General features: G+C 51.6%; 1 protein-coding gene across 2 annotated transcripts in view; it reads left to right on the plus strand.

The window, feature by feature from the left end:
* Nucleotides 1-531: 531 nt before the first annotated feature.
* LOC145361628 (cytochrome P450 2J2-like) overlaps nucleotides 532-26,100 on the plus strand; it is a 38,070-nt gene continuing 12,501 nt past the window's right edge. The window contains exons 1-7 of one of the 2 annotated variants that reach the window (XM_080217505.1): nucleotides 532-671; nucleotides 1,797-1,992; nucleotides 5,801-6,080; nucleotides 16,493-16,655; nucleotides 20,299-20,451; nucleotides 24,165-24,325; nucleotides 25,265-25,438. In XM_080217505.1, coding sequence (XP_080073631.1) covers nucleotides 6,072-6,080; nucleotides 16,493-16,655; nucleotides 20,299-20,451; nucleotides 24,165-24,325; nucleotides 25,265-25,438 — 660 coding nt within the window. In that variant the 5' untranslated portion in view covers nucleotides 532-671; nucleotides 1,797-1,992; nucleotides 5,801-6,071. Of the gene's footprint in view, nucleotides 672-1,796; nucleotides 1,993-5,800; nucleotides 6,081-13,982; nucleotides 14,588-16,492; nucleotides 16,656-20,298; nucleotides 20,452-24,164; nucleotides 24,326-25,264; nucleotides 25,439-26,100 lie in introns of those variants that run through there. The other variant, XM_080217503.1, reaches the window with a different exon arrangement.

Genomic DNA, 26,100 nt, shown 5'->3' on the forward strand with positions numbered 1-26,100 from the left:
CATTTTCCATCTCCTTCCTCCTGTCTTTTTACAATTCTCCTTTCCAAATGCTTAACCAATTCCTTTCCAATGGCTTCTTGCGCTCTATGCATACCGTACATAGAGTATATAGGGGGAGAAGGAAGGGAGAGGGTGCAGAATATACTGTCACAGTCATAGCTAGGGTGTGGAGAAGGATCAACTTAGTGCGAGGTGGGTCCATTCAAAAGTCTGACAGCAGCAGGGAAGAAGCTGTTCTTGAGTCGGTCGGTACGTGACCTCAGAGTTTTGTATCTTTTTCCCGACGGAAGAAAGAATGTCCGGGGTGCGTGGGGTCCTTAATTATGCTGGCTGCTTTTCCCCGAGGCAGCGGGGAGTGTAGACGGGGTCAGTGGATCGTTTGCGTGATGGACTGGGCTTCGTTCACGACCCTTTGCGTTCCTTGCGGTCTTGGGCAGAGCAGGAGCCCATACCGAGCTGTGATACAACCAAAAGGCCTCTTCAGCCGCTGAGAAAATGATGCATCCGATCGTTTCTGTCTTGTACTCAAGCTAATGCCACCGTACAACTTGACAGTCGTCAATAATTCCAGAATTGGGACAGATTTTGTTTGGCTGGTGGAGCGTGATGACGTTTTTGAGGATAAACTGAAATTCAAAACGAGATACAAGACTGAGGACGAACACTGGAGAGTAAGTTCATTCATTTTTGTATACCGGGTGGATTTTCCAGAAACGTGCAGCTTAGGGTGGATCAGCCATGTTAAATTGCCTTTGGACGCTAAGGGGCAACTTACCATGGCCAATCCACCAAACTATCTTTAAACTGTGGGAAGAAATCGGAGCGCCCAGCGAAAACCCACACAGACACGGGGAGAATGTGCAGACTCCACACAGGCAGTGACCCGAGCCAGGAATCGAACCCAGGTCCCTGGTGTGCGAGGCAGCAGTGCTAACCCACTGTGCCGTCGTGCCGTCCCATGTTTACAAAGTCTACGAAATTGGGTGGAAGATGGAGAGCATTTTCAGATCCTACCAAAATGGGCAGCACGGTGGCGCGGTGGTTAGCACTGCTGCTTCACAGCGTCGGGGACCCGGGTTCAATTCCCCCCCAAGCCTCAGGTCACTGTCTGCTCGGGGTTTGCACGTTCTCCCCGTGTCAGAGTGGGTTTCTTCCCATTGCTCCGGTTTCCATCCAAAGATGTGCGGGTTAGGTGGGTTAGCCGTGCTAAATTGCCCCTTCGTGGCAGGTGGAGGAGCAGGATAAATATGTGGGGTTATGGGAATAGGGCCTGAGGTGTTTGTGCAGGCCCGATGGGCTGAATGGCCTCCTTCAGCACTGTAAGAATTCTACGGTTCTTTAGTGGTGAACACAGCTTGTGGTTCAGCACTGTGCCACAGGTCATCTCGCCAAGCAAGGAGGCAATGGCCTAGTGGTATTATCGCTAGACTATTAATCCAGAAACTTAGCTCATGTTCTGGGAACCTGGTGTTCGAATCCCGCCACGGCAGCTGGTGGAATTTGAATTCAGTAAAAAGAATCTGGAATTCAGAATCTCCTGATGACCATGAAACCATTGTCGGAAAAACCCATCTGGTTCACTAATGCCCTTTAGAGAAGGAAATCTACCGCCCTTACCCGGTCTGGCCTACATGTGACTCCAGAGCCACAGCAATGTGGTTGACTCTCAACTGCCCTCCAAGGGCAACTAGGGATGGGCAATAAATGCTGGCCCAGCCATTGTCCAATGAAGAATAGAAAGGAAGTCTTTGCTGGGAGCTTCAGGTTGAGTTACCCACCATTCTTTCACGTTCTAGGATGCCAAGAGGTTTCAGGTTGTGCAAAATGAACAGAGGACGAAGATCGATGCGGCTAACCTGAAAGCAGACCGCGTCTACAAGGCGCAAATCCGTGTTAAGATCGTCGAGGACAATCCAGAGAGATATAACAGCACGTGGAGCGATTGGAGTCACATGGTGGCATGGAAATCCAAAGCACCCCTACCCTCTGTCGGTAAGTACTCAACACCATTGAATCATAGAACCCCTACAGCGCAGAAGGAGGCCATTTGGCCCATCCAGTCTGCAACGACCAGAATCCTTCCCAGGCCCTATCCCGGGAACCCCACATATTTACCCTGCTAATCCCCCCTGGTCAATTTAGCATGGCCAATCCAACCTAACCCGCACATCTTTGGACTGTGGGAGGAAACCGGAGCATCCGGAGGAAACCCACGCAGACACAAGGAGAATATGCAAACTCCTCACAGTCAGTGACCAGAGTCTAGCTCAAGCCTCTGGCACTCTGAGGCAGCAGTGCTAACCACTGTGCCACCTTAGTAAGGTACATAAAAGAATCACTACTGTCCTTCAGAGAAGGAAATCTGCCATCCTTACCCGGTCTGGCCTACCTGTGACTCCAGAGCCACTGCAAGTTCGCTGTTAGCCACCCTCTTTTAAAGTTTATTTATTTAGTGTCACAAGAAATTTACGTTAACACTGCAATTATGTTACTGTGAAAATTCCCTAGTTGCCGCACTCCGGCGCCTGTTCGGGTACACTAAGGGGGAATTTAGCACATTTTTCGGACTGGGGGAGGAAACCGGAGCACCCGGAGGAAACCCACGCAGACATGGGGAGAACGTGCAGACTCCACACAGACAGTGACCCAAGCCGGGAATCGAACCCGGGTCCCTGGCACTGTGACGCAGCAGTGCTAACCACTGTGTCACCCGTAGCAGACATTAAGAGCAGACGCTCCACTTGATCTGAGCCAAAAGTCCGAAAAGGGATTTGGCTCAAAGGTGCCCTACTTCTCTGCCATCTCTCTGCTTCCATCGCAGCCCTTTACATTCCATTGCTTACGGACTTAGACTGCTCGGCCTAAGATGCCAGGGCTGGGAAAGTGTAGCGATGAGAAGAGATTCCACAGGCTGGGGTTATTTTCGTTGGAACAAAGAAGACTGAGGGGAGGACTTGATAGAGGTGGACAAAACTGTGACGGAAAGAGTTAGATTGGACAGGATAAAATTGCTTCCCTTGGCGGAGAATTCTAGAACCAGGGGTCGTGAACGTAGCCCAATCCATCACGCAAACCAGCCTCCCATCCATTGACTCTGTCTACACTCCCCGCTGCCTCGGCAAAGCAGCCAGCATAACTAAGGACCCCCCTGCACCCCGGACATTCTCTCTTCCACCTTCTTCCGTGGGGAAAAAGATACAAAAGTCTGAGGTCACGTACCAGCCGACCCAAGAACAGCTTCTTCCCTGCTGCCATCAGACTTTTGAATGGACCTAAGTTGATCTTTCTCTGCACCCCAGCTATGACTGTAAGGATCCTCTTGGGAAGAGTGATCATTGTATGGTGGAGTTTCTGATGCAGATGGAGGAGGAGAAAGTGGGTTCCCAGACCTGTGTCCTTTGTTTGAACAGAGGGGAGTACGATAGGATGAGAGAGGAATTGGCGAATGTTGATTGGGGGAGCGCGTTGGAAGGTAGGTCTGCTGAGGAACAGTGGAGGATCGTTAAGGAGATCTTTCTTGGTGCTCAGCAGAAATTTATTCCAATGGTTAAAAAGGATCGTAGGAGGAGAGATAATCAGCCGTGGATAACGAAGGAGGTAAAGGAAAGTATTAAATTAAAAGCGGATGCGTTTAGAGTAGCTAAGAGTACTGGGCGAGAAGAGGATTGGGAGAGGTTTAAATGTCAACAAAGAATGACGAAGGAGTTGATAAAGAAGGGTAGGATAAACTATGAAGCTGGGCTAGCGCTTAATATAAAAAAGGATAGTAAGAGTTTTTATAAATATATAAAAAGGAAGAGGCTGACTAGGGTGAACGTTGGGCCCTTAGAGGATGAGAGGGAGGACTTAGTGGTAGGGGATGGGGAAATGGCTGAGGTCTTGAATAACTTCTTTGTTTCGGTCTTCACGGAGGAGGAGGACGTGAATAATTTGCCGGGTGTTAGCGATGGAAAGGTGGTAGGAGTGGAGGACCTGAATGACATTATTGTTACTAGAGAGGCGGTGCTTGACAGACTGGAGGGACTGATTGTGGACAAGTCCACAGGACCGGATGGAATGCATCCGAGGGTTCTGAAAGAAATGGCGGAGGTGATAGTGGACGCCTTGGTGATTATTTTCCAAACATCGCCGGATTCCGGGGAAGTGCCGGAAGATTGGAAAACGGCTGATGTTACGCCGTTGTTTAAGGGTGGCAGGCAAAAGGCGGGGAATTATAGGCCGGTTAGTTTAACGTCTGTTGTAGGTAAAATGTTAGAATCCATGATCAAGGAGAAAATAGCGAGGCATTTTGAGGGGAATTGCTTGATAGAGCAGACGCAGCACGGTTTCGTTAAGGGGAAGTCGTGTCTGACGAATTTACTGGAGTTCTATGAGGATGTGTCTAGAGCGGTGGATAGAGGAGAGCCGGTGGATGTGGTGTTCCTTGATTTTCAGAAGGTGTTTGACAAGGTACCGCACAAGAGGTTATTACAGAAGGTCAGGGGGCATGGAGTTGGGGGTAGGGTGTTAGCGTGGATAGAGGATTGGCTGTCAAATAGGAGGCAGAGAGTGGGGGTTAATGGGTGCTATTCGGATTGGCGGTTGGTGACTAGTGGAGTGCCCCAGGGATCGGTGCTGGGTCCTCAGCTATTTACCATTTATATAGACGATCTGGAAGAGGGAACCGAGTGTATGGTGTCGAAATTTGCTGATGACACCAAGATTGTGGAACGGCAAATTTTGCGGAGGGTGTGGAAAGTCTGCAGAAGGGTCTAGATAGGCTGGGCGAATGGGCCAGGAAATGGCAAATGGAATTTAATGTTGGCAAGTGCGAGGTGGTCCACTTTGGTAGGAATAATGGTAGGAAGGACTATTACTTGCATGGCGAAAAACTGCAGCAGGCGACGGTGCAGAGGGACCTCGGGGTCCTTGTGCATGAGTCGCAAAAACCCAGCCTGCAGGTGCAGCAGGTGGTCAGGAAGGCGAATGGGATGCTGGCCTTCATAGCGAGGGGGATTGAATATAAAAGTAGGGAGGTCTTGCTGCGGCTGTACAGGGCACTGGTGAGGCCGCAGCTGGAGTACCGTGTGCAGTTTTGGTCGCCGCACTTACGCAAGGATATTTTGGCCTTGGAGGGAGTGCAGAGGAGGTTTACTAGGCTGATACCGGAGCTGGGGGGGTTGAACTGTGAGGAGAGGCTGAATAAACTAGGCTTGTACTCGTTAGAGTTTAGAAGAATGAGGGGAGATCTCATTGAGACGTATAAGATGATGAATGGGATGGATAGGATAGAGGTGGAGAGACTCTTCCCACTCAGAAAGGACAGTAGGACTAGAGGGCACAGCCTCAAAATAAAGTGGGGGGGGGGGTGCGGTTTAGAACGGAGATGAGGAGGAACTTCTTCACTCAAAGGGTGGTGAATCTCTGGAATTCTCTGCCCGTTGAAGTGGTGGAGGCTGCCTCGCTAAATATATTTAAGCCGCGGGTTGATAGGTTTTTGATAGGCAAGGGGATTAAGGGTTATGGGGAGAGGGCAGGAAAGTGGAACTGAGACACGACAGATCAGCCGTGATCTTACTGAATGGCGGGGCAGGCTCGAGGGGCTAGATGGCCTACTGCTGCTCCTATTTCTTATGTTCTTATGTTCTAAATTGCCCCCTAGTGTCCAAAGGTATGCAGGTTAGGTGGATTGGCCATGCTAAATTTTCCCTTAATGTTAGGGGGGTTAACAGGTAAATATCTGAGGCTACGGGTCCGGGGTCTGTGTGGGATTGTGATCAGTGCAGGATGATAGGCTGAATGGTCTCCTTCTGCACTGTAGGGATTCTGTGATTCTACGAAGTGCGTTGCCATCGCTAAGTCACCGCAGTGTGATTGGGAAATGTGACTGAAGAGAAGGAGGATGGGAGATTTCCAAAGTCAATGATCAAGAAAAGTGGACAAGCCATTATACAGTTAAATCGATTCAGAATCGGAGACATCGACCCGGATCCTCCAATCTCGTTCGCCCCGCCATCGCTGCCAGCAAGAACGGAGAATTTGGCACTCGGCCTGAACTCCATTCACTGCAGCGGGGCTGGAGAACCCCAGCAATGGGCAAGGTCAGAAAATCCCAGCCGTCATCTGTTTACAATCCAACTAATCGTAGGGATAAAGTCCACAGATTCGGGCAAGGGTCTGATGATAGAAATTTCCGTGACCTCGGGCAGGCATTGCTAGCCTTAACCCAAGCGAGGCCGTAAAATCCCGCCCAGATGTGTGGAATTTTATAGCCCTGTCACCATGGGGCTGGAAAATGCAGTGAGCCATCCAGAAGTCCATTAGCTTCAGCGGGAGTGGAAAATTAAACCCAATATCTCCGGCACCGGATCACCAACGGACAGTAGCAGCCGTGTGTACCATCTACAAGATGCATTGCAGCAACTCACCCAAGGCTCCTCCAACAGCACCTTCCAAACACACTACCACCACCATCTAGAAGGACAAGGGCCGCAGATACATGGAAACACCACCATCTGCAAGTTCCCCTCCAAGTGATGGCCTAGTGGTATTATCGCTGGACTATTAATCCAGAAACCCAGCTAATGTTCTGGGGACCTGGGTTTGAATCCCGCCACGGCAGATGGTGGAATTTGAATTCAATAAAAAATATTTGTAATTAAGAATTTACCGATGACCATGAAACCATTGTCGATTATTAGAAAAACCCATCTGATTCACCAATGTCCTTTGAGGAAGGAAATCTGCCGTCCTTACCTGCTCTGGCCTACATGTGACTCCCAGAGCCACAGCAATGTGGTTGACTCTCAACTGCCCTCCAAGGGCAAATAGGGATGGGCAATAAATGCTGGCCACCCATGTCCCATGAATTAATTTTAAAAAGCCACTCACCATCCTGACTTGATGTGGAGATGCCGGCGTTGGACTGGGGTGGGCACAGCAAGAAGTCTCACAACACCAGGTTAAAGTCCAACAGGTTTATTTGAAATCACGAGCTTTCAGAGCAGTGTTCCTTCATCAGATGAATAACTCACAGGGGCAGCGCTCCGAAAGTTTATGCTACTAAATAAACCTGTTAGACTTTAACCTGGTGTTATGAAACTTCTTACTGCATCCTGACTTGGAAATACGTCACTCGCTCCTTCACTGCCGCTGGGTCAAAATCCTCACCATGTCTCTCTTTTAGTCACTTGGTAATACAGCACTTGAGTATTGCTGAAATAAAAGAAACATGCTGCAGAAACTTTGCATCCTGCACTCATCAGGACAGTCACAAGAATGTCAAATTTCAAATGGAACTTCAAAGGCAATTTGTGCAACATGAGAACAGGGTGCTGATTGGATAACCCTCAGCTGGTCAGCAGTAATCTCCAGGTAAACAGGGAAGACCAACGCTGTCGGTTGCTGTTTTCACTGTGATGTTGTAATCCACAATCGTGGCGCAGTGGTTAGCACTGTTGCCTCACTGCGCCAGGGACCCGAGTTTGATTCCCAGCTTGGGTCACCATCTGTGCGGAGTCTGCCCATGTCTGCGTAGGTTTCTTCCAGATGCTCCGATTTCCTCCCACAGTCCAGAAAATATGCTGGTTAAGTGCATTGGTCATGCTAATTTCTCCCTCAGTGTATCCGAACAAGCGCTGGAGTGTGGCATGTAAGGGATTTTCACAATAATCTCATTGCAGTGTTAATGTAAGCCTACTTGTGACACTAATAAATAAACTTTGATTTGATTTATTATTGTCACATGTATTAGCATACAGTGAAAAGTATTGTTTCTTGCGTGCTATACAGAAAAAGCATACCATGCATAGAGAAGGAAAGGAGAGAGTGCAGAATATATTGTTACAGTCATAGCTAGATCATAGAACCCTACAGTGCAGAAAGAGGCCCTTCAAGTCTGCACCGAACACAATCCCACCCAGGCCCTACTCTCATATCCCTACGTATTATACCCACTAATCTCTCTAACCTACACACCCCTGGACACTAAGGGGCAATTTCTTAGCACGGCCAATCAACCTAACCCGCACATCTTTGGACTGTGGGAGGAAACCGGAGTACTCGGAGGAAACCCACACAGACACGGGGAGAATGTGCAAACTCCATACAGACAGTGACCCATGCTGGGAATCGAACCCAGGACCCTGGAGCTGTGAAGCAGCAGTGCTAACCACTGTGCTACCGTGCCGCCCCAAATTCAAATGAATTCTGACCACTTCATGCTCTCAGATTCACTTTGCCCCCGTACATGTAGGAAAGCAGAACAGGGCAAATCTATGATGCAGTGGGAGACCATTCTACCCATCGTGTCTGTCCTGGCTGTAATAGGGTTAACACAGGAAGGAGTCTCACAACACCAGGTTAAAGTCCAACAGGTTTATTTGGTAGCAAAAGCCGCTCGCTTTCGGGGCTACGGAATACTGTAAACTGAGTGTGTACCTTTATATGTTCAGAACTCCCCACTCACCTGACGAAGGGGAAAAGCCCTGAAAGCTAGTAGCATTTTGCTACCAAATAAACCTGTTGGACTCTAACCTGGTGTTGCGGGACTTCTTACTGGGTTTATCCCAGTCCAACGCTGGCGTCTCCACATCACGTAACAGGGTTATCCAGCCTGATCCCACACTCCAGCTCTTGGTCCACCTCTCTCTCTGCAGAATATGCGAGTATTTTCAAAATATGACGAGAGTTTCCGCTGACACGTTAACTAAAGGAAATGGGCCCTCCCTAGCATCAGCTGCTTTTCATTGTATCCCATAAGACCAGAAGGTACAGAAGTAGAAGTAGGCCATTTGGCCCATCACGGCTGCTCTGCTATTCAGGTAAATCTCCCTCAGCTTCCTCCCACCTAGCCCCTCTTCACTCAGAGCTAGACTTCCCCAATCCTGGCAACATTCTCAACAATCTCCTCCGAACCCCCTCCAATGTGGTCACGTCCTCCTTCTAATCATGCAATCCCCACAGTGCAGAAGGCCATTCAGCCCATCAAATCTGCACCAACAATAATCCCACCCAGACCCTGTCACCATAAATCCACGTATTTATCCTACTAATCTCCCTAATACCAAGGGGCAATTTAGTATGACCAATCCATCAAACCTGCACGTCTTTCAACTGTACGAGGCAATTTAGCATGGCCAATCCACCTAACCTACACATCTTTGGACACTAAGGGGCAATTTAGCATGGCCAATCCACCTAACCCACACATCCTCCGGGCTGTGGGAGGAAACCGGAGCTCCCAGAGGAAAGCCACGCAGGCATGGGAAGAACATGCAGACTCCGCACAGACAGTGAGCCGAGGCCGGAATCGAACCTGGGTCCCTGGCCCTGTGAAGCAGCAGTGCTAAGCACTGTGCCACAAATCCATTGGCCGTATGGATTGAAGCCTCAACTCTCATTCCATCTGAACCATCTCACCAATTTGCTTAAGTACTTACATGGAATCGCCCACTTGCGTGTCGCTAGCCCCCCCTCCAGCCCCACAATCGAGGCATACACCCCAACTCCGTTCTTCCCGCACGGTACGGTAGCACAGTGGGTTAGCACTGTTGTTTCACAGCTCCGGGGTCCTGGCTTCGATTCCCGGCTCGGGTCCCTGTCTGTGGAGTTTGCGCATTCTCCTCGTGTCTGCGTGGGTTTCCTACCACAGTCCAAAGGTATGTGGGTTGGGTTGATTGGCTGTGCTAAGAAATTGCCGCTCAGTGTCCAGGGATGTGTAGGTTAGAGGGATTAGTGGGTATAATATATGGGGGTAGGGCCTGGGTGGGATTGTGTTGGGTGCAGACTGAAGGGCCTCTTTCTGCACTGTAGGGTCCTATGATGTGCCTTTCTGCCCTGTTTTGCCCCACTACTGATGGCCCCTCCATCTCCTTTAAAACCCATCTCACCGAGAGCATTTATGGTCTGCCCTGACTATGCCTCTGACTGGTTTTGCCAATCTTCCAGACAATCTTTCTCGGGGAAAGTTGCTATGGTGAGAGAAGGTGTAGTTGTGCAGCAGGTCTACCCGGCTTGTGGAGACAGGGATTGCCGCAACAAGTAATTGGACGCCTTGAGGTTGGGTTTGGGGGCGGGGGGGGTAGGTCAAGGGCTACACTAACCGAAGTGTGAAGCTCCTACTCGCAGCGTAGATGGTCCACTGAAACTCAGCAACAGAGAGCTTTAATTAAACATTTTTTTTCTTGCCAGAGAATTATGGAAGAAAGTGTTGCCAATGAAGGCAATCTCTGTCAAAGAGAAACATTTTAAAGAGCGTCTTAATGGAGGGGAAAGAGGTGCCGGGGGTGGGGGGGGAGTTTCAGGGCTTTAGCGACAAGGGAGCTGAAGGTACAGAGGTCGGAGGTCAAAGTTCAGCAGGGGCAATCCGGGATAGGTTAAATCGCGAGCGCCGGTTCGACATCAGGGTCTCCATTGGTCACTCACCAACAGAACCAGGCTGAGGTCTCCAGTGACCAGATATATTTGAGCATGGGCCACGCGGTGGCACAGCGGTTGGCACTGCTGCCTCACAGCGCCAGGGGCCCAGGTTCGACTCCTGGCCTTGGGTCACTGTCTGTGTGTAGTCTGCACGTTCTCCGCCACATCTGCACAGTGTCAGGAACGTTAACAAAGTGCTGAGTAGTTCAGGGCAGAATCTCGTGTTCTGCCTGCCCTCAATCCGAGCCGCAATATGAACGATCTTTCTCCACGGATTTCCGATCTCCCCCACCCTCGATCCAGAGAGAGGCCGGTGTACATGCTGACGTTATCCATCCACCTGTGCCATCCCGGCACTCCTCTGCACACGCTTTCCAAGGTGTTCAGCCTCGCGTTCCATCTTTCTTCCAAACCCTTCCCTCTTCGTCACATCACGGTGGGGGGGTGCAGGGTGGCATTCCCTTCTAGCCTACCGTGGGAATCGTAGAGGGCAAGCGGGGGATGGGGACAGACCGTGCAAAGGCCTGGTGACTTCAGGAGGGTGTATTTTCCGGTTTTGGGGTGAGGTCGGCCGGGACGTTGTGGCCCATGTCCCCAAACTATGCGTAAGCTTCCTCGGTAACACTGCCTCAAACACGTACCTCCCAACACCAGCTTCCTCCAGCAGCTGCTCATTTCTCCCCTTTGTGGAAGACTAGAGGATAACCTTGCATGAGTTTTGGATATCTGGATTAACTCAATGAAGACTAAAAGCTTTGCACGGGCAGCACTATTGTTAACACCCAGGACCCGGGTTCGATTCCCGTCTTGGACCACCGTCTATCCGGAGTCCGCACATTCTCCCCGTGTCTGCGTGGGTTTCCTCCGGGTGCTCCGGTTTCCTCCCACAGTCCGAAAGACGCGCTGGTTAGGTGCAATGGCTATGCTAAACCCTCCCTCAGTGTACCCACCAGAGTGTGGGGAACAGGGGATTTTCACAGTAACTTCATTGCAGTGTTAATGTACAGAAAGAAGTCTCACAGCACCAGGTTAAAGTCCAACAGGTTTATTTGGTAGCATGAGCTTTCGGAGCGCTGCCCCTTCATGGGGTGAGTGGAGGATTGGGTTCTCAGACGGGCCATATGTAGACACAAACTCAATTGAAAGATAATGGTTGGAATGCGAGTCTGAACAGGTAATCAAATCTTTACAGGTACAATGCGAGTCAGTGCGAGCAGAGAGAGGGTTGAGAACAGGTTAAAGAGGTGTGAACTATCTCAGGCTAGGACAGTTAGTGAGATTTTGCAAGTCCAGGCAAGTCATGGTGGTTACAGATAGCGTGACACGAACCCAAGATCCAGTTTTGATCTGATCTGACACTGAAACCATTGGCCAATATCCGCACACGAGGCCAACATCAGCTCGGATCTTGGGTTCACGTTGCACTATCTGTAACTCTCCCCGCGACTTGCAAAATCTCACTAACTGTCCTAGCGTAAGATAGTTCACACACCTCTTTAACCCTCTCTCCACTGGCATTGGCTGCCCCCTGGAAAGACTTGATTAGCCGTAAAGACTCGTATTCCAAAAATTATCTTGTAATTGAGTCTGCGTCTGTACACGCCCTGTTTGTGACCCCAATCCTCCACTCACCGGATGAAGGAGCAGCGCTCCAAAAGCTCGTGCTCCCAATTAAACTTATTGGACTTTAACCCGGTGTGGTGAGACTTCTCACTGTGCCTGCCCCAGTCCAAAGCCGGCATCGCTACGTAACTGTTAATGTAAGCCTACTTGTGACGATAAAAATAACCATTTAAATTATTCCCTAATCAGCATTGGTCTATCAAATTGTCAGAGGTGTAGACAGAAGTCTCACAACACCAGGTTAAAGTCCAACAGGTTTATTCGGTAGCGTGAGTTTTCGGAGCACTGAGGGACTCACCTGATGAAGGGGCAGCGCTCCAAAAGCTCATGATTCCGAATAAACCTGTTGGACTCGAACCTGGTGTTGTGAGACATCTTACTGCGCCCACCTCCAGTCCAATGCCGGCAACTCCACATCACAGGCAGTGTGAATAGTCAGAGACTTTTTCCCCAGAGTTTAAGTGTCAATTAAAAGGGGTTGAAGCTGAGAGGGCGGGCTGCTTAAGGGGGATGTGCAGGGGGAGGTTTTTCACACAGAGAGTGGTGGGTGGGTGCCTGGAATGCACTTGCCAGAGGAGGCGGTGGAAGCAGACACATGAATTAAGCGGTCTCTGGATGGATGGATGAATAGGGAGGAAATAGAGGGATACGGAACGAGGAAGGGCAGAGGGGTTTTTTTTAGTCTAGTTAGGGTCATGTTCGGCATGGGCTTGGAGGGCCGAAGGGCTTGTTCCTGTGCTGTACTGTTCTTTGTTCTCTTTGTTAAGACTGCCTGGCTAATCAATAAAACATTCTGCAGCATACATGAGACATTATTCTATTCACGACCACAACACGGGGCGGCAAAGTGGGTTAGCACTGCTGCCTCACAGAGCCAGGGTCCCAGGTTCAATTCCGGCCTTGGGTCACTGTCTGTGTGGAGTTCGCATATTCTCCCCGTGTCTGCCTGGGTTTCCTCTGGGTGCTCCGGTTTCCTCCCACAGTCGGAAAGATGTGTTGGTTAGGGTGCAGAGGCCGTGCTAAATCCTCCTTCAGTGTACCTGAACATAGTGTGGCGACTAGGGGATTTTCACAGTAACTTCATTGCGGTGTTAATGTAAGCCCAGTTGTGACACTAATAAATAAACACTAAAAACTAAACACAAACGTTCCTGTTTGACACTGAGCCAAGCTTCATTCCCTATATCCTGTCCTCCTACTTGGGGTGGCATGGTGGCACGGTGGTTAGCACTGCTGCCTCACAGTGCCGGGGACCCGGGTTCGATTCCCAGCTTGGGTCACTGTCTGTGTGGAGATTGCACATTCTCCCCATGTTGGCGTGGGTTTCCTCTTGGCGCTTCAGTTTCCTCCCACAGTCCAAAAGACGTGCTGGTTAGGGTGTGTTGGCCGCGCTAAATTCTCCCTCAGTGTTACCCGAACAGGTGCCGGAGTGGGGTTTTCACAGTAACTTCACCCACAATCGTCCAGGGTAAGTGTGTGTGTGTGTATATCTACTTCCAAACATTACCAAATAAACATACTTCAAGTGAGCTTACATTAACACTGCAATGAAGTTACTGTGAAAATCCCCAAATTGACCGGCACCTGTTCGGGTACACGGAGGGAGAGTTTAGCACGGCCAATGAACCCTAACCAGCACAGTCTTCCAGACTGTGGGAGGAAACCCACGGGGGAGAATGTGCAGACTCCACACAGACAGTGACCCGAGCCGGGGGTCGAACCTGGGTCCCTGGCGCCGTGGAGCGGCGCTGCTAACCACTGCGCCACCGTCTCCCCAAAAACTTCAAGATATGAAGGAAGGACAGCAGAGGGGTTGCTGGCAGCAAGCTCTGCCAGAAACTGTTGGCAAATGACACAAACCCTTTTGCACTGACACACAAGTGTTGCGGGCAGGCCGGCATTGGACATGGGTCAAGGGGGGAGGAGGGAAAACACATTGTTAGGACGGGGGGGGCGCGTTGGGCCGAGTTTCCCGTGCTGTTTTGTTCTTTGACTGAGTTGGACAGAGTAAGAAGCCTGACAACAACAGATTAAAGTCCAAACAGATCCACCTAACTCTATCGGACTGCAACCCGGTGTTGTGAGACTTCTTGCTGTACTGACAGAGAGCGTGAGAAAACTTTTCCCCCCCGCCCGCCTCCCCCAGCTTCCAGACAGCGAGCAGCCACTCCTCCCCGTGGAATGATGTAACAAGTCAAACAAAAGGGAAAGTGGATTCTGAACTCATTATGTCACAGGAATTGGCCTCGTGAAGTCAACATTCCCCAGGCTGCTTGTCGGAGGAGAAGCTGCTCCGCGACTTCGAGTCTTTCGTCCCGCAGCCCCGAGCGACAGCGTCCACCTCTGAGAAATGAAGGCCTTGGCCTGGTTGCCGGAGCTGCTGCCTTCCCAGTGGCTCGGTCATTTCACCGTACAGACCCTGTTCGTCTTCCTGGCCACCTTTTTAGCCGCGTGGCTCGCCGTGAAGTGGAGGCGAGGCAGTGGACTGCCCCCTGGACCGCCCGTGTCCTTGTTCGGAAGGAGCAACTTCGAGCAGAGCAGGATGCCGCACCTTGCTCTGGATGAGGTAAAACTCGAAGCAGGAGAAGGCCCTTCGAGCCTGTTCCATCATTCACCACCATCATGGCTATCATCAAATTCAATATCCTGATTCCTCCCCCCAACTCCCAATTGCAATCAAAGTGTTCAAGTAATAAGTTCTAACGTCAGAACTTGAGAACAGAGAACGTTAAGTGCTCACATTTCTTTCTAACCAGTGCAGCCCGTCAGTGCAAATACAACTTCCTAACCTTTCATGGCCCAGCACTACATCTCAGCGACTTCCCAAAATGTACATCGTGGGGGGCGGGGGGAGCCAACAGCCTACCTGACTTATGGTCCACTTGGCAACCCTGTAGGCCCTGAGGGCCCTGGCCAGCTTCCAGCTATCTGGGATGTTTCCACGATACCTTCTCCATCCCACTGCCCCTGAGATACCAGGAAGTGGGGGGGGGGGGGGGGTGTGGTAGTCAGAAGGTGTAGCCACAGCCTGGCTGCAAGGCCCCAGCATAGGCTCAAGGCCTTCCTCCTCCCTCGTGCTTCCTGTGGGGCCCCCCTGTGTCACTCCATGGGACCATAGTGTTCCTGCAGTGAGCTCTGCCGTCACCGGGCACTACCAATCCTGGAGGACCACCTTCGTCCTACCAAGGAGGCCCACTCGAGTCGGGGGCCACCTCTCAATGGCTGCAGCGAGTGCCCTCTGAGACTGGGCCACGCTTTGGGGCGCCTCGGCCATGACCCTCTAAAATTGTTCTCAAGGGTTGCTGCCGCAGCCCACTGTGTCTCAGTGCTGTCCCGCTGCATCTCCTGCAAGCTCTCGAGCCTCTCAGCCATGGGCCGCAGAATCTTGAGAAGCCTGTTCTGTCCCTCCACTGTGGCCTGCTGTGACTGGGCCATCGCTTGGAGCCTGCCACCCATGGTGAGGAACACCGCCCCCATTCCCGCCCCCAGGCTTTCCACTGCAGATGCCGTCCTTGCAATGTGTTGGCCTGGCAACCGAGCAAGACAGGGCGGCCTGAAAACTTCCCAGCAGCCTCTCAGGGGGTCCAGTTTGGCCGCCAGCCCCTCCTGCATTCGCTGTTTGCTGCAACTCCAGGGGGAGGTGATCCCAGAGGCCCAGCCTGGGGCCAGCGGAGCCCTGGCTTCCGGCCGCCCCCCCCCCCCCCCCCCCCCCCCCCCCTCACTGCAGGCCAGAGGCCTCGGACACTCCCTCCTCCACCCGATGTACATGATCAGACGTATCGTCCTCACCAGAGAGTGACCCAGGAGCCTCAACGCTAACTGGATTCACCAATGTGTCAGTATCTGGGATACACGCCAAAGGTGTGTGGGGTTAGGCTGATTGGCCGTGCTAAGAAATTGCCCCTTAGTGTCCAGGGATGCGTAGGTTAGAGGGGATTAGTGGGTATAATATGAGGGTAGGGCCTGGGAGTGGGAGCCTCCGATCGGAGCTGCAGGATTTTGGGCCCGTAAAGCCCCGCCCATAGGCATCTGTAACGCGATTCGGAATTTTTTTTTGGGTAGAGTGCATACGGGGAGGCCTCAGAACGGGACTAAATGCCAGATCTGAAACACTCCCAGTTCACCCAGCACTCGGAATTAAAATGGTCAAATAGCGCCCGATGGCCCAACCTCTAGGCCTCTCTGCGTAAAGAATTCCACTACCCTTTGTGAGGGGAAATTCTTCCTCATTTCTGTCTTCAGTGGGTGACCCTCCTCACTCTGACATGATGCCCTCTGCTCCGAGGCTCTCCCACTAGGGGAAACAACCTCTCAGCTTCTGCCCTGTCAACCCCCCGTGAATCTGACATGTCTCAATAAGGTCACCTCTCATTCTCCTAAACATTAGCTTAGTAACGGCATTGGCTCTCAAATTGTTTTGTTTTTGGTTGATTATTGGAAGGTGGATAATTTCTCTTTCCTCCTTTCCCAGCTGGCCAAGGAGTACGGAGATCTTTTTACTTGTCACATCCTCTGGGTTCCCTTCGTCGTCATCGGTGGGTTTGAGCTCATTCAGGAGGCGCTAGTCCAGCAGGGCAGGGAATTTGCAGGACGCCCCCATTTCAAATTCTTCGAGAAAATGATCAAAGGGCAAGGTACGAAAGTCTTTTTTTTTCCATCGCTCGAAGGCTAATCCTCAGCATCAAAGTGGAAACTTTGCTCATCTCCTACGCTATGCCTCTTTCAAAGTGGTTAGCCCCACAGGCCCAGGTTCGATTCCAGCCTCGGGTCTGTGTGGAGCTTGCACGTTCTCTCCCCGTGGGTTTCCTCCCGGTGCTCCGGTTTCCTCCCACAGTCTGAAAGGCGTGCAGGTAAAGTGGCTTGGCCACGCTCAATTGTCCCTTAATGGTCAAACATGTGTAGCCAGGATTGGTGGATTGGCCGTGCTAATTTGCCCCTTAGTGTCCAGAGATGTCAGGTTAGGTAGATTGGCCATGCTAAATTGCCCCTCAGAGTCCAAAGATGTGTAGGTTAGGTGGATTGGCGATGCTAAATTGCCCCCTAGTGTCCAAAGATGTGTAGGACAGGTGGGTTGGCCTTTCTAAACCACTGCCCCTTGACATTTAGTGGTGTTACCATCACTGAATTCCCCACCATCAACATCACTGGGGTTACCATTGACCAGAAACTCAAGCAGACTAATCACGTTAACCCAGTGGCTACAAGGGCAGCTCAGAGGCGAGGAATGTGTGGCGAATGACTCATCTCCTGACTCCCCAGAGTCTGCCCACCATCTACGAGGCACAGGTCAGGAGTGTGAGGGAATACTTCCCATTTGCCTGCGGCACGGTGGCACAGCGCCAACCGCCCTGCCACCGTGCCGCCCAAGAGAACAAAATCTAAATAGTCGAGCCCAGAATGAAATCACAAGCGTTTGGAAATGGCAACCAACAGTTCATCAACTTTACACATTCAATCCAGCGGGGTGGGCAGACAGGTGGCAGATGGAGTTCAGTGCAGGGGGACAGTGTGGGGTGAGGCATTTTGGTGGGACGAACATGGAGAGACCAAATTAAATAAGGAGTAAAATTCTTTAAGGGGGTCCAGGAGCCGAGGGAACGGGGTGTATGAGCACGGAGACCATTGAAGGTGGCAGGACAGGTGGAGAGAGCAGTTAATAAAGCTCATAATATGAGTTTTGGACCACTTGTGTCTCCTTAGTACAACCGCCAATCTCACTCAGTGCTCAGAGAATCCTACAGTGCAATAGGAGGCCATTCAGCCCATCATGTCTGCACCGACCACAATCCCACACTGGCCCTATCCCTATAGCCCCATGCATTTACCTTAGCTAGTCCCCCTGACATTAAGAGGCAACATAGCACGGCCAACCCACCAAACCTGCACATCTTCAGACTGGGGGAGGAAACTGGAGCTCCCGGAGGAAACCCACGCAGACACGGGGAGAACGTACAAACTCCACACAGACAGTGACCCAGGCCGGGAATCGAACCCAGGTCCCTGGCGCTGTGAGGCAGCGGCGCTAACCACTGTGGCACCGTGCCACCGTCATTATTAATAGGAGCATAGAGTATAAGAGCAAGGAGGTTATGCTGAACTTATATAAGACACTGGTTAGACCACAGCTGGAATATTGTGTACCGTTCTGGGCGCCACACCATAGGAAGGATATGAAAGCATTGAAGAGAGTGCAGAAGAGGTTTACAAGAATGGTCCCAGGGATGAGGAACTTCAGTTACGAGGAGAGACTGGAGAGATCGGGACTGATCTCCTCGGAGAGATGATAGCTAAGAGGAGGTTTGGTTGAGATGTTCCAAACCATGAGGTCAGAGTAGAGAGGGAGAAACTGTTCCCCTTCGTAAAAGGACCAAGAACGAGGGGGACGCAGATTGAAAGTGATTTGCAAAAGAAGGAAATGTGATATGAGGAATATCTTTTCCACGCAGTGAGCGGTTGGGGTATGGAATGCGTCACCTGGAAGGAGGCAGGTTCAACCGAGGCACTCGAGAGGGCATTGGATGATTATTTGACTCGAGACAATGCGCAGGGGGTACGGGAGAAAGGGCAGGGAAATGGGCACTAAGCCATGGGGTGGAATTTTCCCATTCCGCCCACCATGGGAATCGTAGCATAAGAACATAAGAAATAGGAGCAGGAGTAGGCCATCCAGCCCCTCGAGCCTGCCCCACCATTCAATAACATCATGGCTGATCTGTCATGGCTCAGTTCCACATTCCCGCCTTCTCCCCATAACCCTTAATCCCCTTGCCTATCAAAAACCTATCTACCCGTGTCTTAAGTATATTTAGCGAGGTAGCCTCCACCACTCCAACGGGCAGAGAATTCCAGAGATTCACCACCCTTTGAGTGAAGAAGTTCCTCCTCAACTCTGTTCTAAACCGCCCCCCCTTTATCTTGAAACTGTGCCCCCTAGTCCTACTGTCCTTTCTGAGAGGGAAGAGCCTCTCCACCTCTATCCTATCCATCCCATTCATCATCTTATATGTCTCAATGAGATCTCCCCTCATTCTTCTAAACTCTAACGAGTACAAGCCTAGTTTATTCAGCCTCTCCTCATAGTTCAACCCCCTCAACTCCAGCATCAGCCTAGTAAACCTCCTCTGCACTCCCTCCAAGGCCAAAATATCCTTGTGTAAGTGCGGCAACCAAAACTGCACACAGTACTCCAGCTGCGGCCTCACCAGTGCCCTGTACAGTTGCAGCAAGACCTCCCTACTTTTATATTCAATCCCCCTCGCTATGAAGGCCAGCATCCCATTCGCCTTCCTGACCACCTGCTGCACCTGCAAGCTGGGTTTTTGCGACTCATGCACAAGGACCCCGAGGTCCCTCTGCACCGTCGCCTGCTGCAGTTTTTCGCCCCGTAAGTAATAGTCCTTCCTACCATTATTCCTACCAAAGTGGACCACCTCGCACTTGCCAACATTAAATTCCATTTGCCATTTCCTGGCCCATTCGCCCAGCCTATCTAGATCCTTCTGCAGACTTTCCACACCCTCCGCACAATTTGCCGTTCCCCCAATCTTGGTGTCATCAGCAAATTTCGACACCCTACACTCGGTTCCCTCCTCCAGATCATCTATATAAATGGTAAATAGCTGAGGCCCCAGCACCGACCCCTGGGGCACTCCACTAGTCACCAACCGCCAATCCGAATAGCACCCATTGACCCCCACTCTCTGCCTCCTATTTGACAACCAGTCCTCTATCCACGCTAACACCCTACCCCCAACTCCATGCCCTCTAACCTTCTGTAACAACCTAGCAGGCGGAACACGGATCACGCAAATGTCCGTTGACCTCGGGCTGGATTTTCCCGGCAGGAAAACCCCAACTGAATCCGCCCGCCGCGGAATTGGAGCGGGCAAGGGGCGGGAAATGGAAACGTCGGTTAACTTTGGCCGGGATCTTCCAGTCTCGCTCGAGCGAGGTCGCAAAATCCCGCCCATGATGTTCGTTTGGCAGGCTAGGTGCAGAGACGATGGCCCAAATGGCCTCCTCCTGCACCAGGCCAATTGTTAGGTCCTGCATATCGTTAATTTTAATTGATAGATGGTTTTTGACCCAAGGGATGTGGGGGCAAAGGCGGGGATATGGACTCAGAGCGCGTGGTGGCCTGGAGTGAAAGGGGTTTCAAGGGGGCCTTCCTTGTACGTTAATCAGCTTTGTCACTGGCTCTGAAAGGTGTTGAGAATTTTTTCTTTGCTCTCAACGTGAGAATGCGTTATTTACACCCTGTGTCCCCCTTTCTGACAGGCATCATCATGGCCCCCTACGGAAGGTCCTGGAAACAGCAACGGAGATTTGCACTGACTGTCCTCAGAAACTTTGGTTTAGGAAAAATTGCCTTTGAGGAGAAAATCCTGGAAGAAGCCAAGTATTTGACGGAGGTCTTTAAGGCATCGATTGGTAAGCTCTGTGGCCTAGTTTTATTTAAGACAGCGCAGGGCCCGATTCTCCCATCCTGAAGGGGCCTGTTGTGTGCGAGGCCGAGGGGACGGGGCCTACTGTGGATTGGGCCACAGGGGCGAGTGATGGGGGGTACGGGGGTGGCTGGTCTCACTGCCACGCTGCATTGGGATTGGCCAGAGGGAGGCCAGCGATCGGGGCATGTGGGGGTGGGTCTTTTGGGGGGTGGGGGGGAGCTCTGCCTCCCGGGGGTGGGGTCTGCCCCCTTGGAAGGGGGTCTGCCTCCCAGGTGGTGGGGGGGAGGGGGGTGGTTCTGATAATGTGGGTTGGGGAGATCATCACTACTCGGGGACACGGGGTGGGGGCTGGAGATCGGGGACAGTGGAGGTAGGGGCTGGCCCGTGAATGCTTATGCGCACTGCAATCAGGCTATGGTGGGGGGGGTAAGGGTTGGGGGGGGATGCTGCAGGGGCAACACGGTGGGTGTCCTGGGATGGCCAGTGAAAGAGCTCGCCAGCAAACTGCAATCTGACAGTTCGGGGCCACTGCGCGTGTGCAGAGTTCTGGAAAGGTCAGGCTCCAGTGGGAATAGGCCCCACCCTGCCCGAGCTTTTAATGATATCCACAATGGCGACCTCTGCATTGCACAGAGTGCAGGAGATTCGAGTCTGAACTCCCAATAAAAAGAAAAGACAAGGGGCGATTTACACCAGTTCCCTTTCGAATTTGCCTGGGGAGAATCAGACCCACAGTTTCCGAATAATTTGTCCGAGTCTCCCGGATTCTTTGGCGAACAACTCCAGGCACTGCCACCAGCGACTCGGGGAGAAAAGAAATTCTCGTGTCGGTAAATTGTGGCCCGATCTTACGGGCCCGGTAGCCGTGGGCCCAAATCCCGCAACAGCTGCTAAGTCTCGAGGGGCACGGCCAGGAACAGGATGTGGTAGATGGGGTCGGCAGAAGTGGGGGTGAGGGGGAGATCTCACCGGTGCAAACAACAGTGGCACAGTGGGTTAGCGCTGCCGCCTCGCAGCGCCAGTGACCCGGGTTCGATTCCCAGCCTCGGGTCACTGTCTGTGCGGAGTCTGCGCATTCTCCCCGTGTCTGCGTGGGTTTCCTCCCACGGTCCGAAAGACGTGTTGGTTAGGGTGCGTTGGGCCTTGCTAAATTCTCCCTCGGTGTTATCCGAACAGGAGAGTGGCTTCTGGTGGATTTTCACAGTAACTTCATTGCAGTGTTAATGTTAGTGCAGTGTTAATTAGTGCCACACGTAGGCTCGCGTTAACACGAGGGCGAAAGGTTTGGATATATAAAGGCTAAATGAGCGTTCAAACTAAAATTCCACCGTCTTATTGAATTCAAATTTCCCCGTCACCATCTGGCCTGTGAGGAGTGACTAACACTAAACCAAATAAGGATAGATTTTTGAACTACGGCATACAAGTCAGAGCTATGGTTACCATTTATGGTGAGGCAATATAATTAGCATGCAGTTTGGGATGAATATTTGGGAGTTGTTTTACGAGTAACTCCACTGGCGCACACTCGAACATTGTGATTGGCGATATCATTGGCTGATACCAGAGAACCTTCTAGAAAGTTGGGAAACTTTGGGGATGAAGGGAATGGCCAGAACTCTGCCAGCTTGCCCGCCACACAAGCGGAGCTGGGCGAGCGTCCAACAGCGGAATTCTCCGTTGACCTCGGGCGAGAATTTCCAGTCTCACCCAGGCGAGGCCATCAAATCCCGCCCAACGTACTTCAGCCTCTTGGGCGGGATTTTCCGGCCACGCTCGCCTCAGAACCAGAAAATCCCCCCCCCCCCCCCCCCCCGAGATCAATGGATCTTTGCGCCATCCGTGTCCTGCCCGCTACGATTTCCCATGGCAGTGGGACAGGAAAACCTCCCCCCCGACCCTTTTGTCTCCAGCGATGAGTCAAGACTCACCGTGGCAAAGTGTGGCTTGAAGGAACATCTTCAGGATACAGAGCAGAACTGTGAGGGTGAGTCCACCTCAGGAACGAACCAGGACAACTCATTCTAAATTGGATAGCATCGGTTTCCAGTTGAAGAGTTAACGTGAAGAGTTGAAGAGGAAGACTTGAAGTGTTGCAATTGTTGGAAGTTTATTAGTTAAATATTGAATAACCAAAAGTTATTTGTTAGTGTCACAAGTGGGCTCACATTAACACTACAATGAAGTTACTGTGACAATTCTCTAGAAGCCACACTCCTGTTCGGGTAACACTGAGGGAGAATTTAGCACAGCCCAATGCACCCTAACCAGCACGTCTTTCGGACTGTGGGAGAAAACCGGAGCCCCGGAGGAAACATAGAACCCTACAGTGCAGAAACAGGCCCATCGGCCCATCGAGTCTGCACCGACCATAATCCCACCCAGGCCCTACCCCCATATCCCTACACATTTACCCACTAATCCCTCGAACCTACACACCCCAGAATACTAAGGGGCAATTTTTAGCATGGCCAATCAACCTAACCCGCACATCTTTGGACTGTGGGAGGAAACCAGAGCACCCAGAGGAAACCCACGCAGACACGGGGAGAATGTGCAGTCTCCACACAGGCAGTGACCCGAGGCCGGGAATCGAACCCGGGTCCCTGGCGCTGTGAGGCGGCAGCGCTAACCCACTGCACCACTGTTGCTTGCACCGGTGAGATCTCCCCCTCAGCCCCACCACCCCCTCTGCCCACCCCGTCTGCTGGCACGAACCAGACTTCAGCACGATTGAACACACCACTCAAGTGGTTTAACACCACCGGGTCCAACCAGCTCAGTCTCTCCCCCATCCCTCACCACCCATCGCACCCCCCACCCCACCCCACCACCACCAGTGAGTGACTAACTACTGGTTTTCAAAAGTGAAAACCAGCTGTAATGACCACGCCAGGGAAATGCCTGGAGTCTCCAGGGGATTGAGTGACCAGGTTGGGCATGTACCCCTGATACCCTGGCAGTGCCTCCTTGGGGTGGGGTGGGTGCGGGGGGCACTGGGGGACCAGTGCCAAGGATGCAATGTCGCATCAGAGGGCTACCCTCCCTCATTTATCTGAGGGTGGTGAGGGGAGAGCCCCAATGATTGGAGGAGGAGGGGGGTTTGAGGAGGAGGTGGGCCATCCTGATATCTATGAATTCCCGGCTTGGGTCACTGCGTGTGCGTGTGTGGGGCGTCTGCACTCCGTGGGTTTCCTCCGGTTGCCTCCCACACTCCATGCTGATTCGGGTGCATTGGCCGTTCTAAGTTCTCCCTCAGTGTTACCCCGAACAGGGGCCGGAGTGTGGCGACTTGGGGATTTTCACAGTAACTTCATTGCAATGTGAATGTAAGCCAACTTGTCACGCAAATAAATAAATACTCTCGACTTCTACACTCCAGACAGTTTGCAATAATTGCTAACATTTTATTTTGGGTTCCTGTTCCCTCCCTGGTCACCAGGACATTGAAAACTGTAAGTGGGTGGGTGGGACTTTGCAGGCCGCTTGCATCAAGGCCACAAAATCCCACCTGAGATCAAGAGATTTTGGCATGGTTCCCCCTCCCCACCACCTCCCGCCCGCCCGCTGCGATTCCCGTCGGGAATGGGAAAGTTTCGGTAGTGGCATTAGCCAGAGACGCCCTCTGGAGCAGGTCGCGACTTCGCCACCGACCCATAGAGTTCTGGTTTGCTCCGTCCTCTCTCTTTTGTGCAGGAGGGCCCTTCGATCCGACCCCAAAACTCACCAATGCCGTGTCCAATGTGATCTGCTCGGTCATCCTGGGAAAGCGATTCCATTACAAAGACAAGACGTTCACACGCCTGGTGGAACTCTTCCGAGACAACATGGAAATTCAGACATCAAAGTGGATGCAAGTAAGGTCAAGAGTCAAAATTTCCTCTCCTCACGGGCAATCTCCTTTGAATAGAGCAACTGATGTCAAGAACGTGGCTCCTGATTCCGGAACATTCGGAAGCAGATGGAAACATAGAAGAAAAGGGGCAGGAGGAGAGCATTCGGCTCATCGAGCCTGCTCCATCATTCATTGCAATCCTGGCTGATCACCCAACTCAATAGCCGAACCCTGGTTTTGGAATGTGGGAGGGAACCGAGCCATCCAGAAGGAACCTACGCAGACAGGGGGAGAACGTGCAATCTGCTCCCTCACAGCGCCAGGGACCCGTGTTCAATTCCAGCCTCGAGTCACTGTCTGTGTGGAGTTTGCACGTTCTCCTCATATCCGCGTGGGTTTCCCCCGGGTGCTCTTGTTTCCTCCCATAGTTCAAAGAAGTACAGGCTAGGCGGATTGGCCATACTAAATTACCCCTTAGTGTCCAAAGATGTGCAGGTTAGGTGGATTGGCCATGCTAAATTGTCCCTTAGTGTCCAAAGATGTGCAGGTTAAGTGGATTGGCCATGCTGAATTGCCCTTTAGTGTCCAAAGATGTGCAGGTTAAGTGGATTGGTCATGCTGAATTGCCCTTTAGTGTCCAAAGATGTGTAGGTTGGACAGATTAACAGAGTAATTACGTAGGGATAGGACCTGGGTAAGTTGCTCTGTCGGACAATCGGTGCAAAACTTGATAGGTTTCCAAAAGTCACCCAAGGTTGGAATCGAGCCCACGTTCCTGGTAATCTGAGGCATTATCGTGAGCCACAACGCCACCGGGGCCAACCACTTGCTCATCAGTGGCTCTGTATAAACGCAGAGTCTTCTTGCGTTAAAGCTGTCTCTAAAGGTGACAGTTCCATGCTTGGTGAATAAGGCAGGGATGGAGGATCACTCACAGGAATCCCTTTGTGCTTTCTGACAGATGTGTTTCGTCATCCCCTTCATGAACTCCGTCCCTGGGCCTCACCAGAGGGTATTCCAAAACCAGGCATTAATCAATGCCATGTTTCAGGAAATTATCAGTCAGCACAAAGACACGCTGAATGAGGAAGTGATCCGCGATTTTATTGATGCCTACTTACTGGAAATGGAGAAGGTAAGCACAGCGGCTGGATTTAAACTTCAATCTCTTTCCGTTTAGAATTCCCAAACTAAAGGCTACCAGTCAACTCAACCTCAACTCAACAAGCTAGCGGCACGGTGGCACGGTGGTTCGCACTGCTGCCTCACAGGAACCCAGGTTCAATTCCCAGTTTGGGTCACTGTCTGTATGGAGTCTTCACGTTCTCCCCGTGTCTGCGTGGGTTTCCTCCAGGTGCTCCGGCTTCCTCCGAAAGACGTGCTGGTTAGGGTGCATTGGCCGTGCTAAATTCTCCCTCAGTGTACCCAATCAGAGGCCGGGGTGTGACGACTAGGGGATTTTCGCAGTAACTTCATTGCAGTGTTAACGTAAGCCGACTTGTCTCACTCATAAATAAATACATTTTTATTTGATTCCGCGATTATGCCCTCGGAGTCTAAACTCTCCCATGAGGGAACATTCTCCCACGTGCCAAACCCCATTAAGTATCTTATAGAATCATAATCCTACAGTGTGGAAAGAGGCCATTTGGCCCATCAAGTCTTTCCAACCACAATCCCACCCAGGCCCTAACCCCATAACCCCATGCATTTACCCTAGCTAGTCCCCCGACCCTAAGGGGCAATTTAGCACGGCCAATCCACCTAACCCGCACGCCTTTGGACTGTGGGAGGAAA

The sequence above is a fragment of the Carcharhinus amblyrhynchos genome, chromosome 35 (genome assembly GCF_965287045.1).
Source record: "Carcharhinus amblyrhynchos chromosome 35, sCarAmb.v2.hapA, whole genome shotgun sequence".
Lineage (NCBI taxonomy): Eukaryota > Metazoa > Chordata > Chondrichthyes > Carcharhiniformes > Carcharhinidae > Carcharhinus > Carcharhinus amblyrhynchos.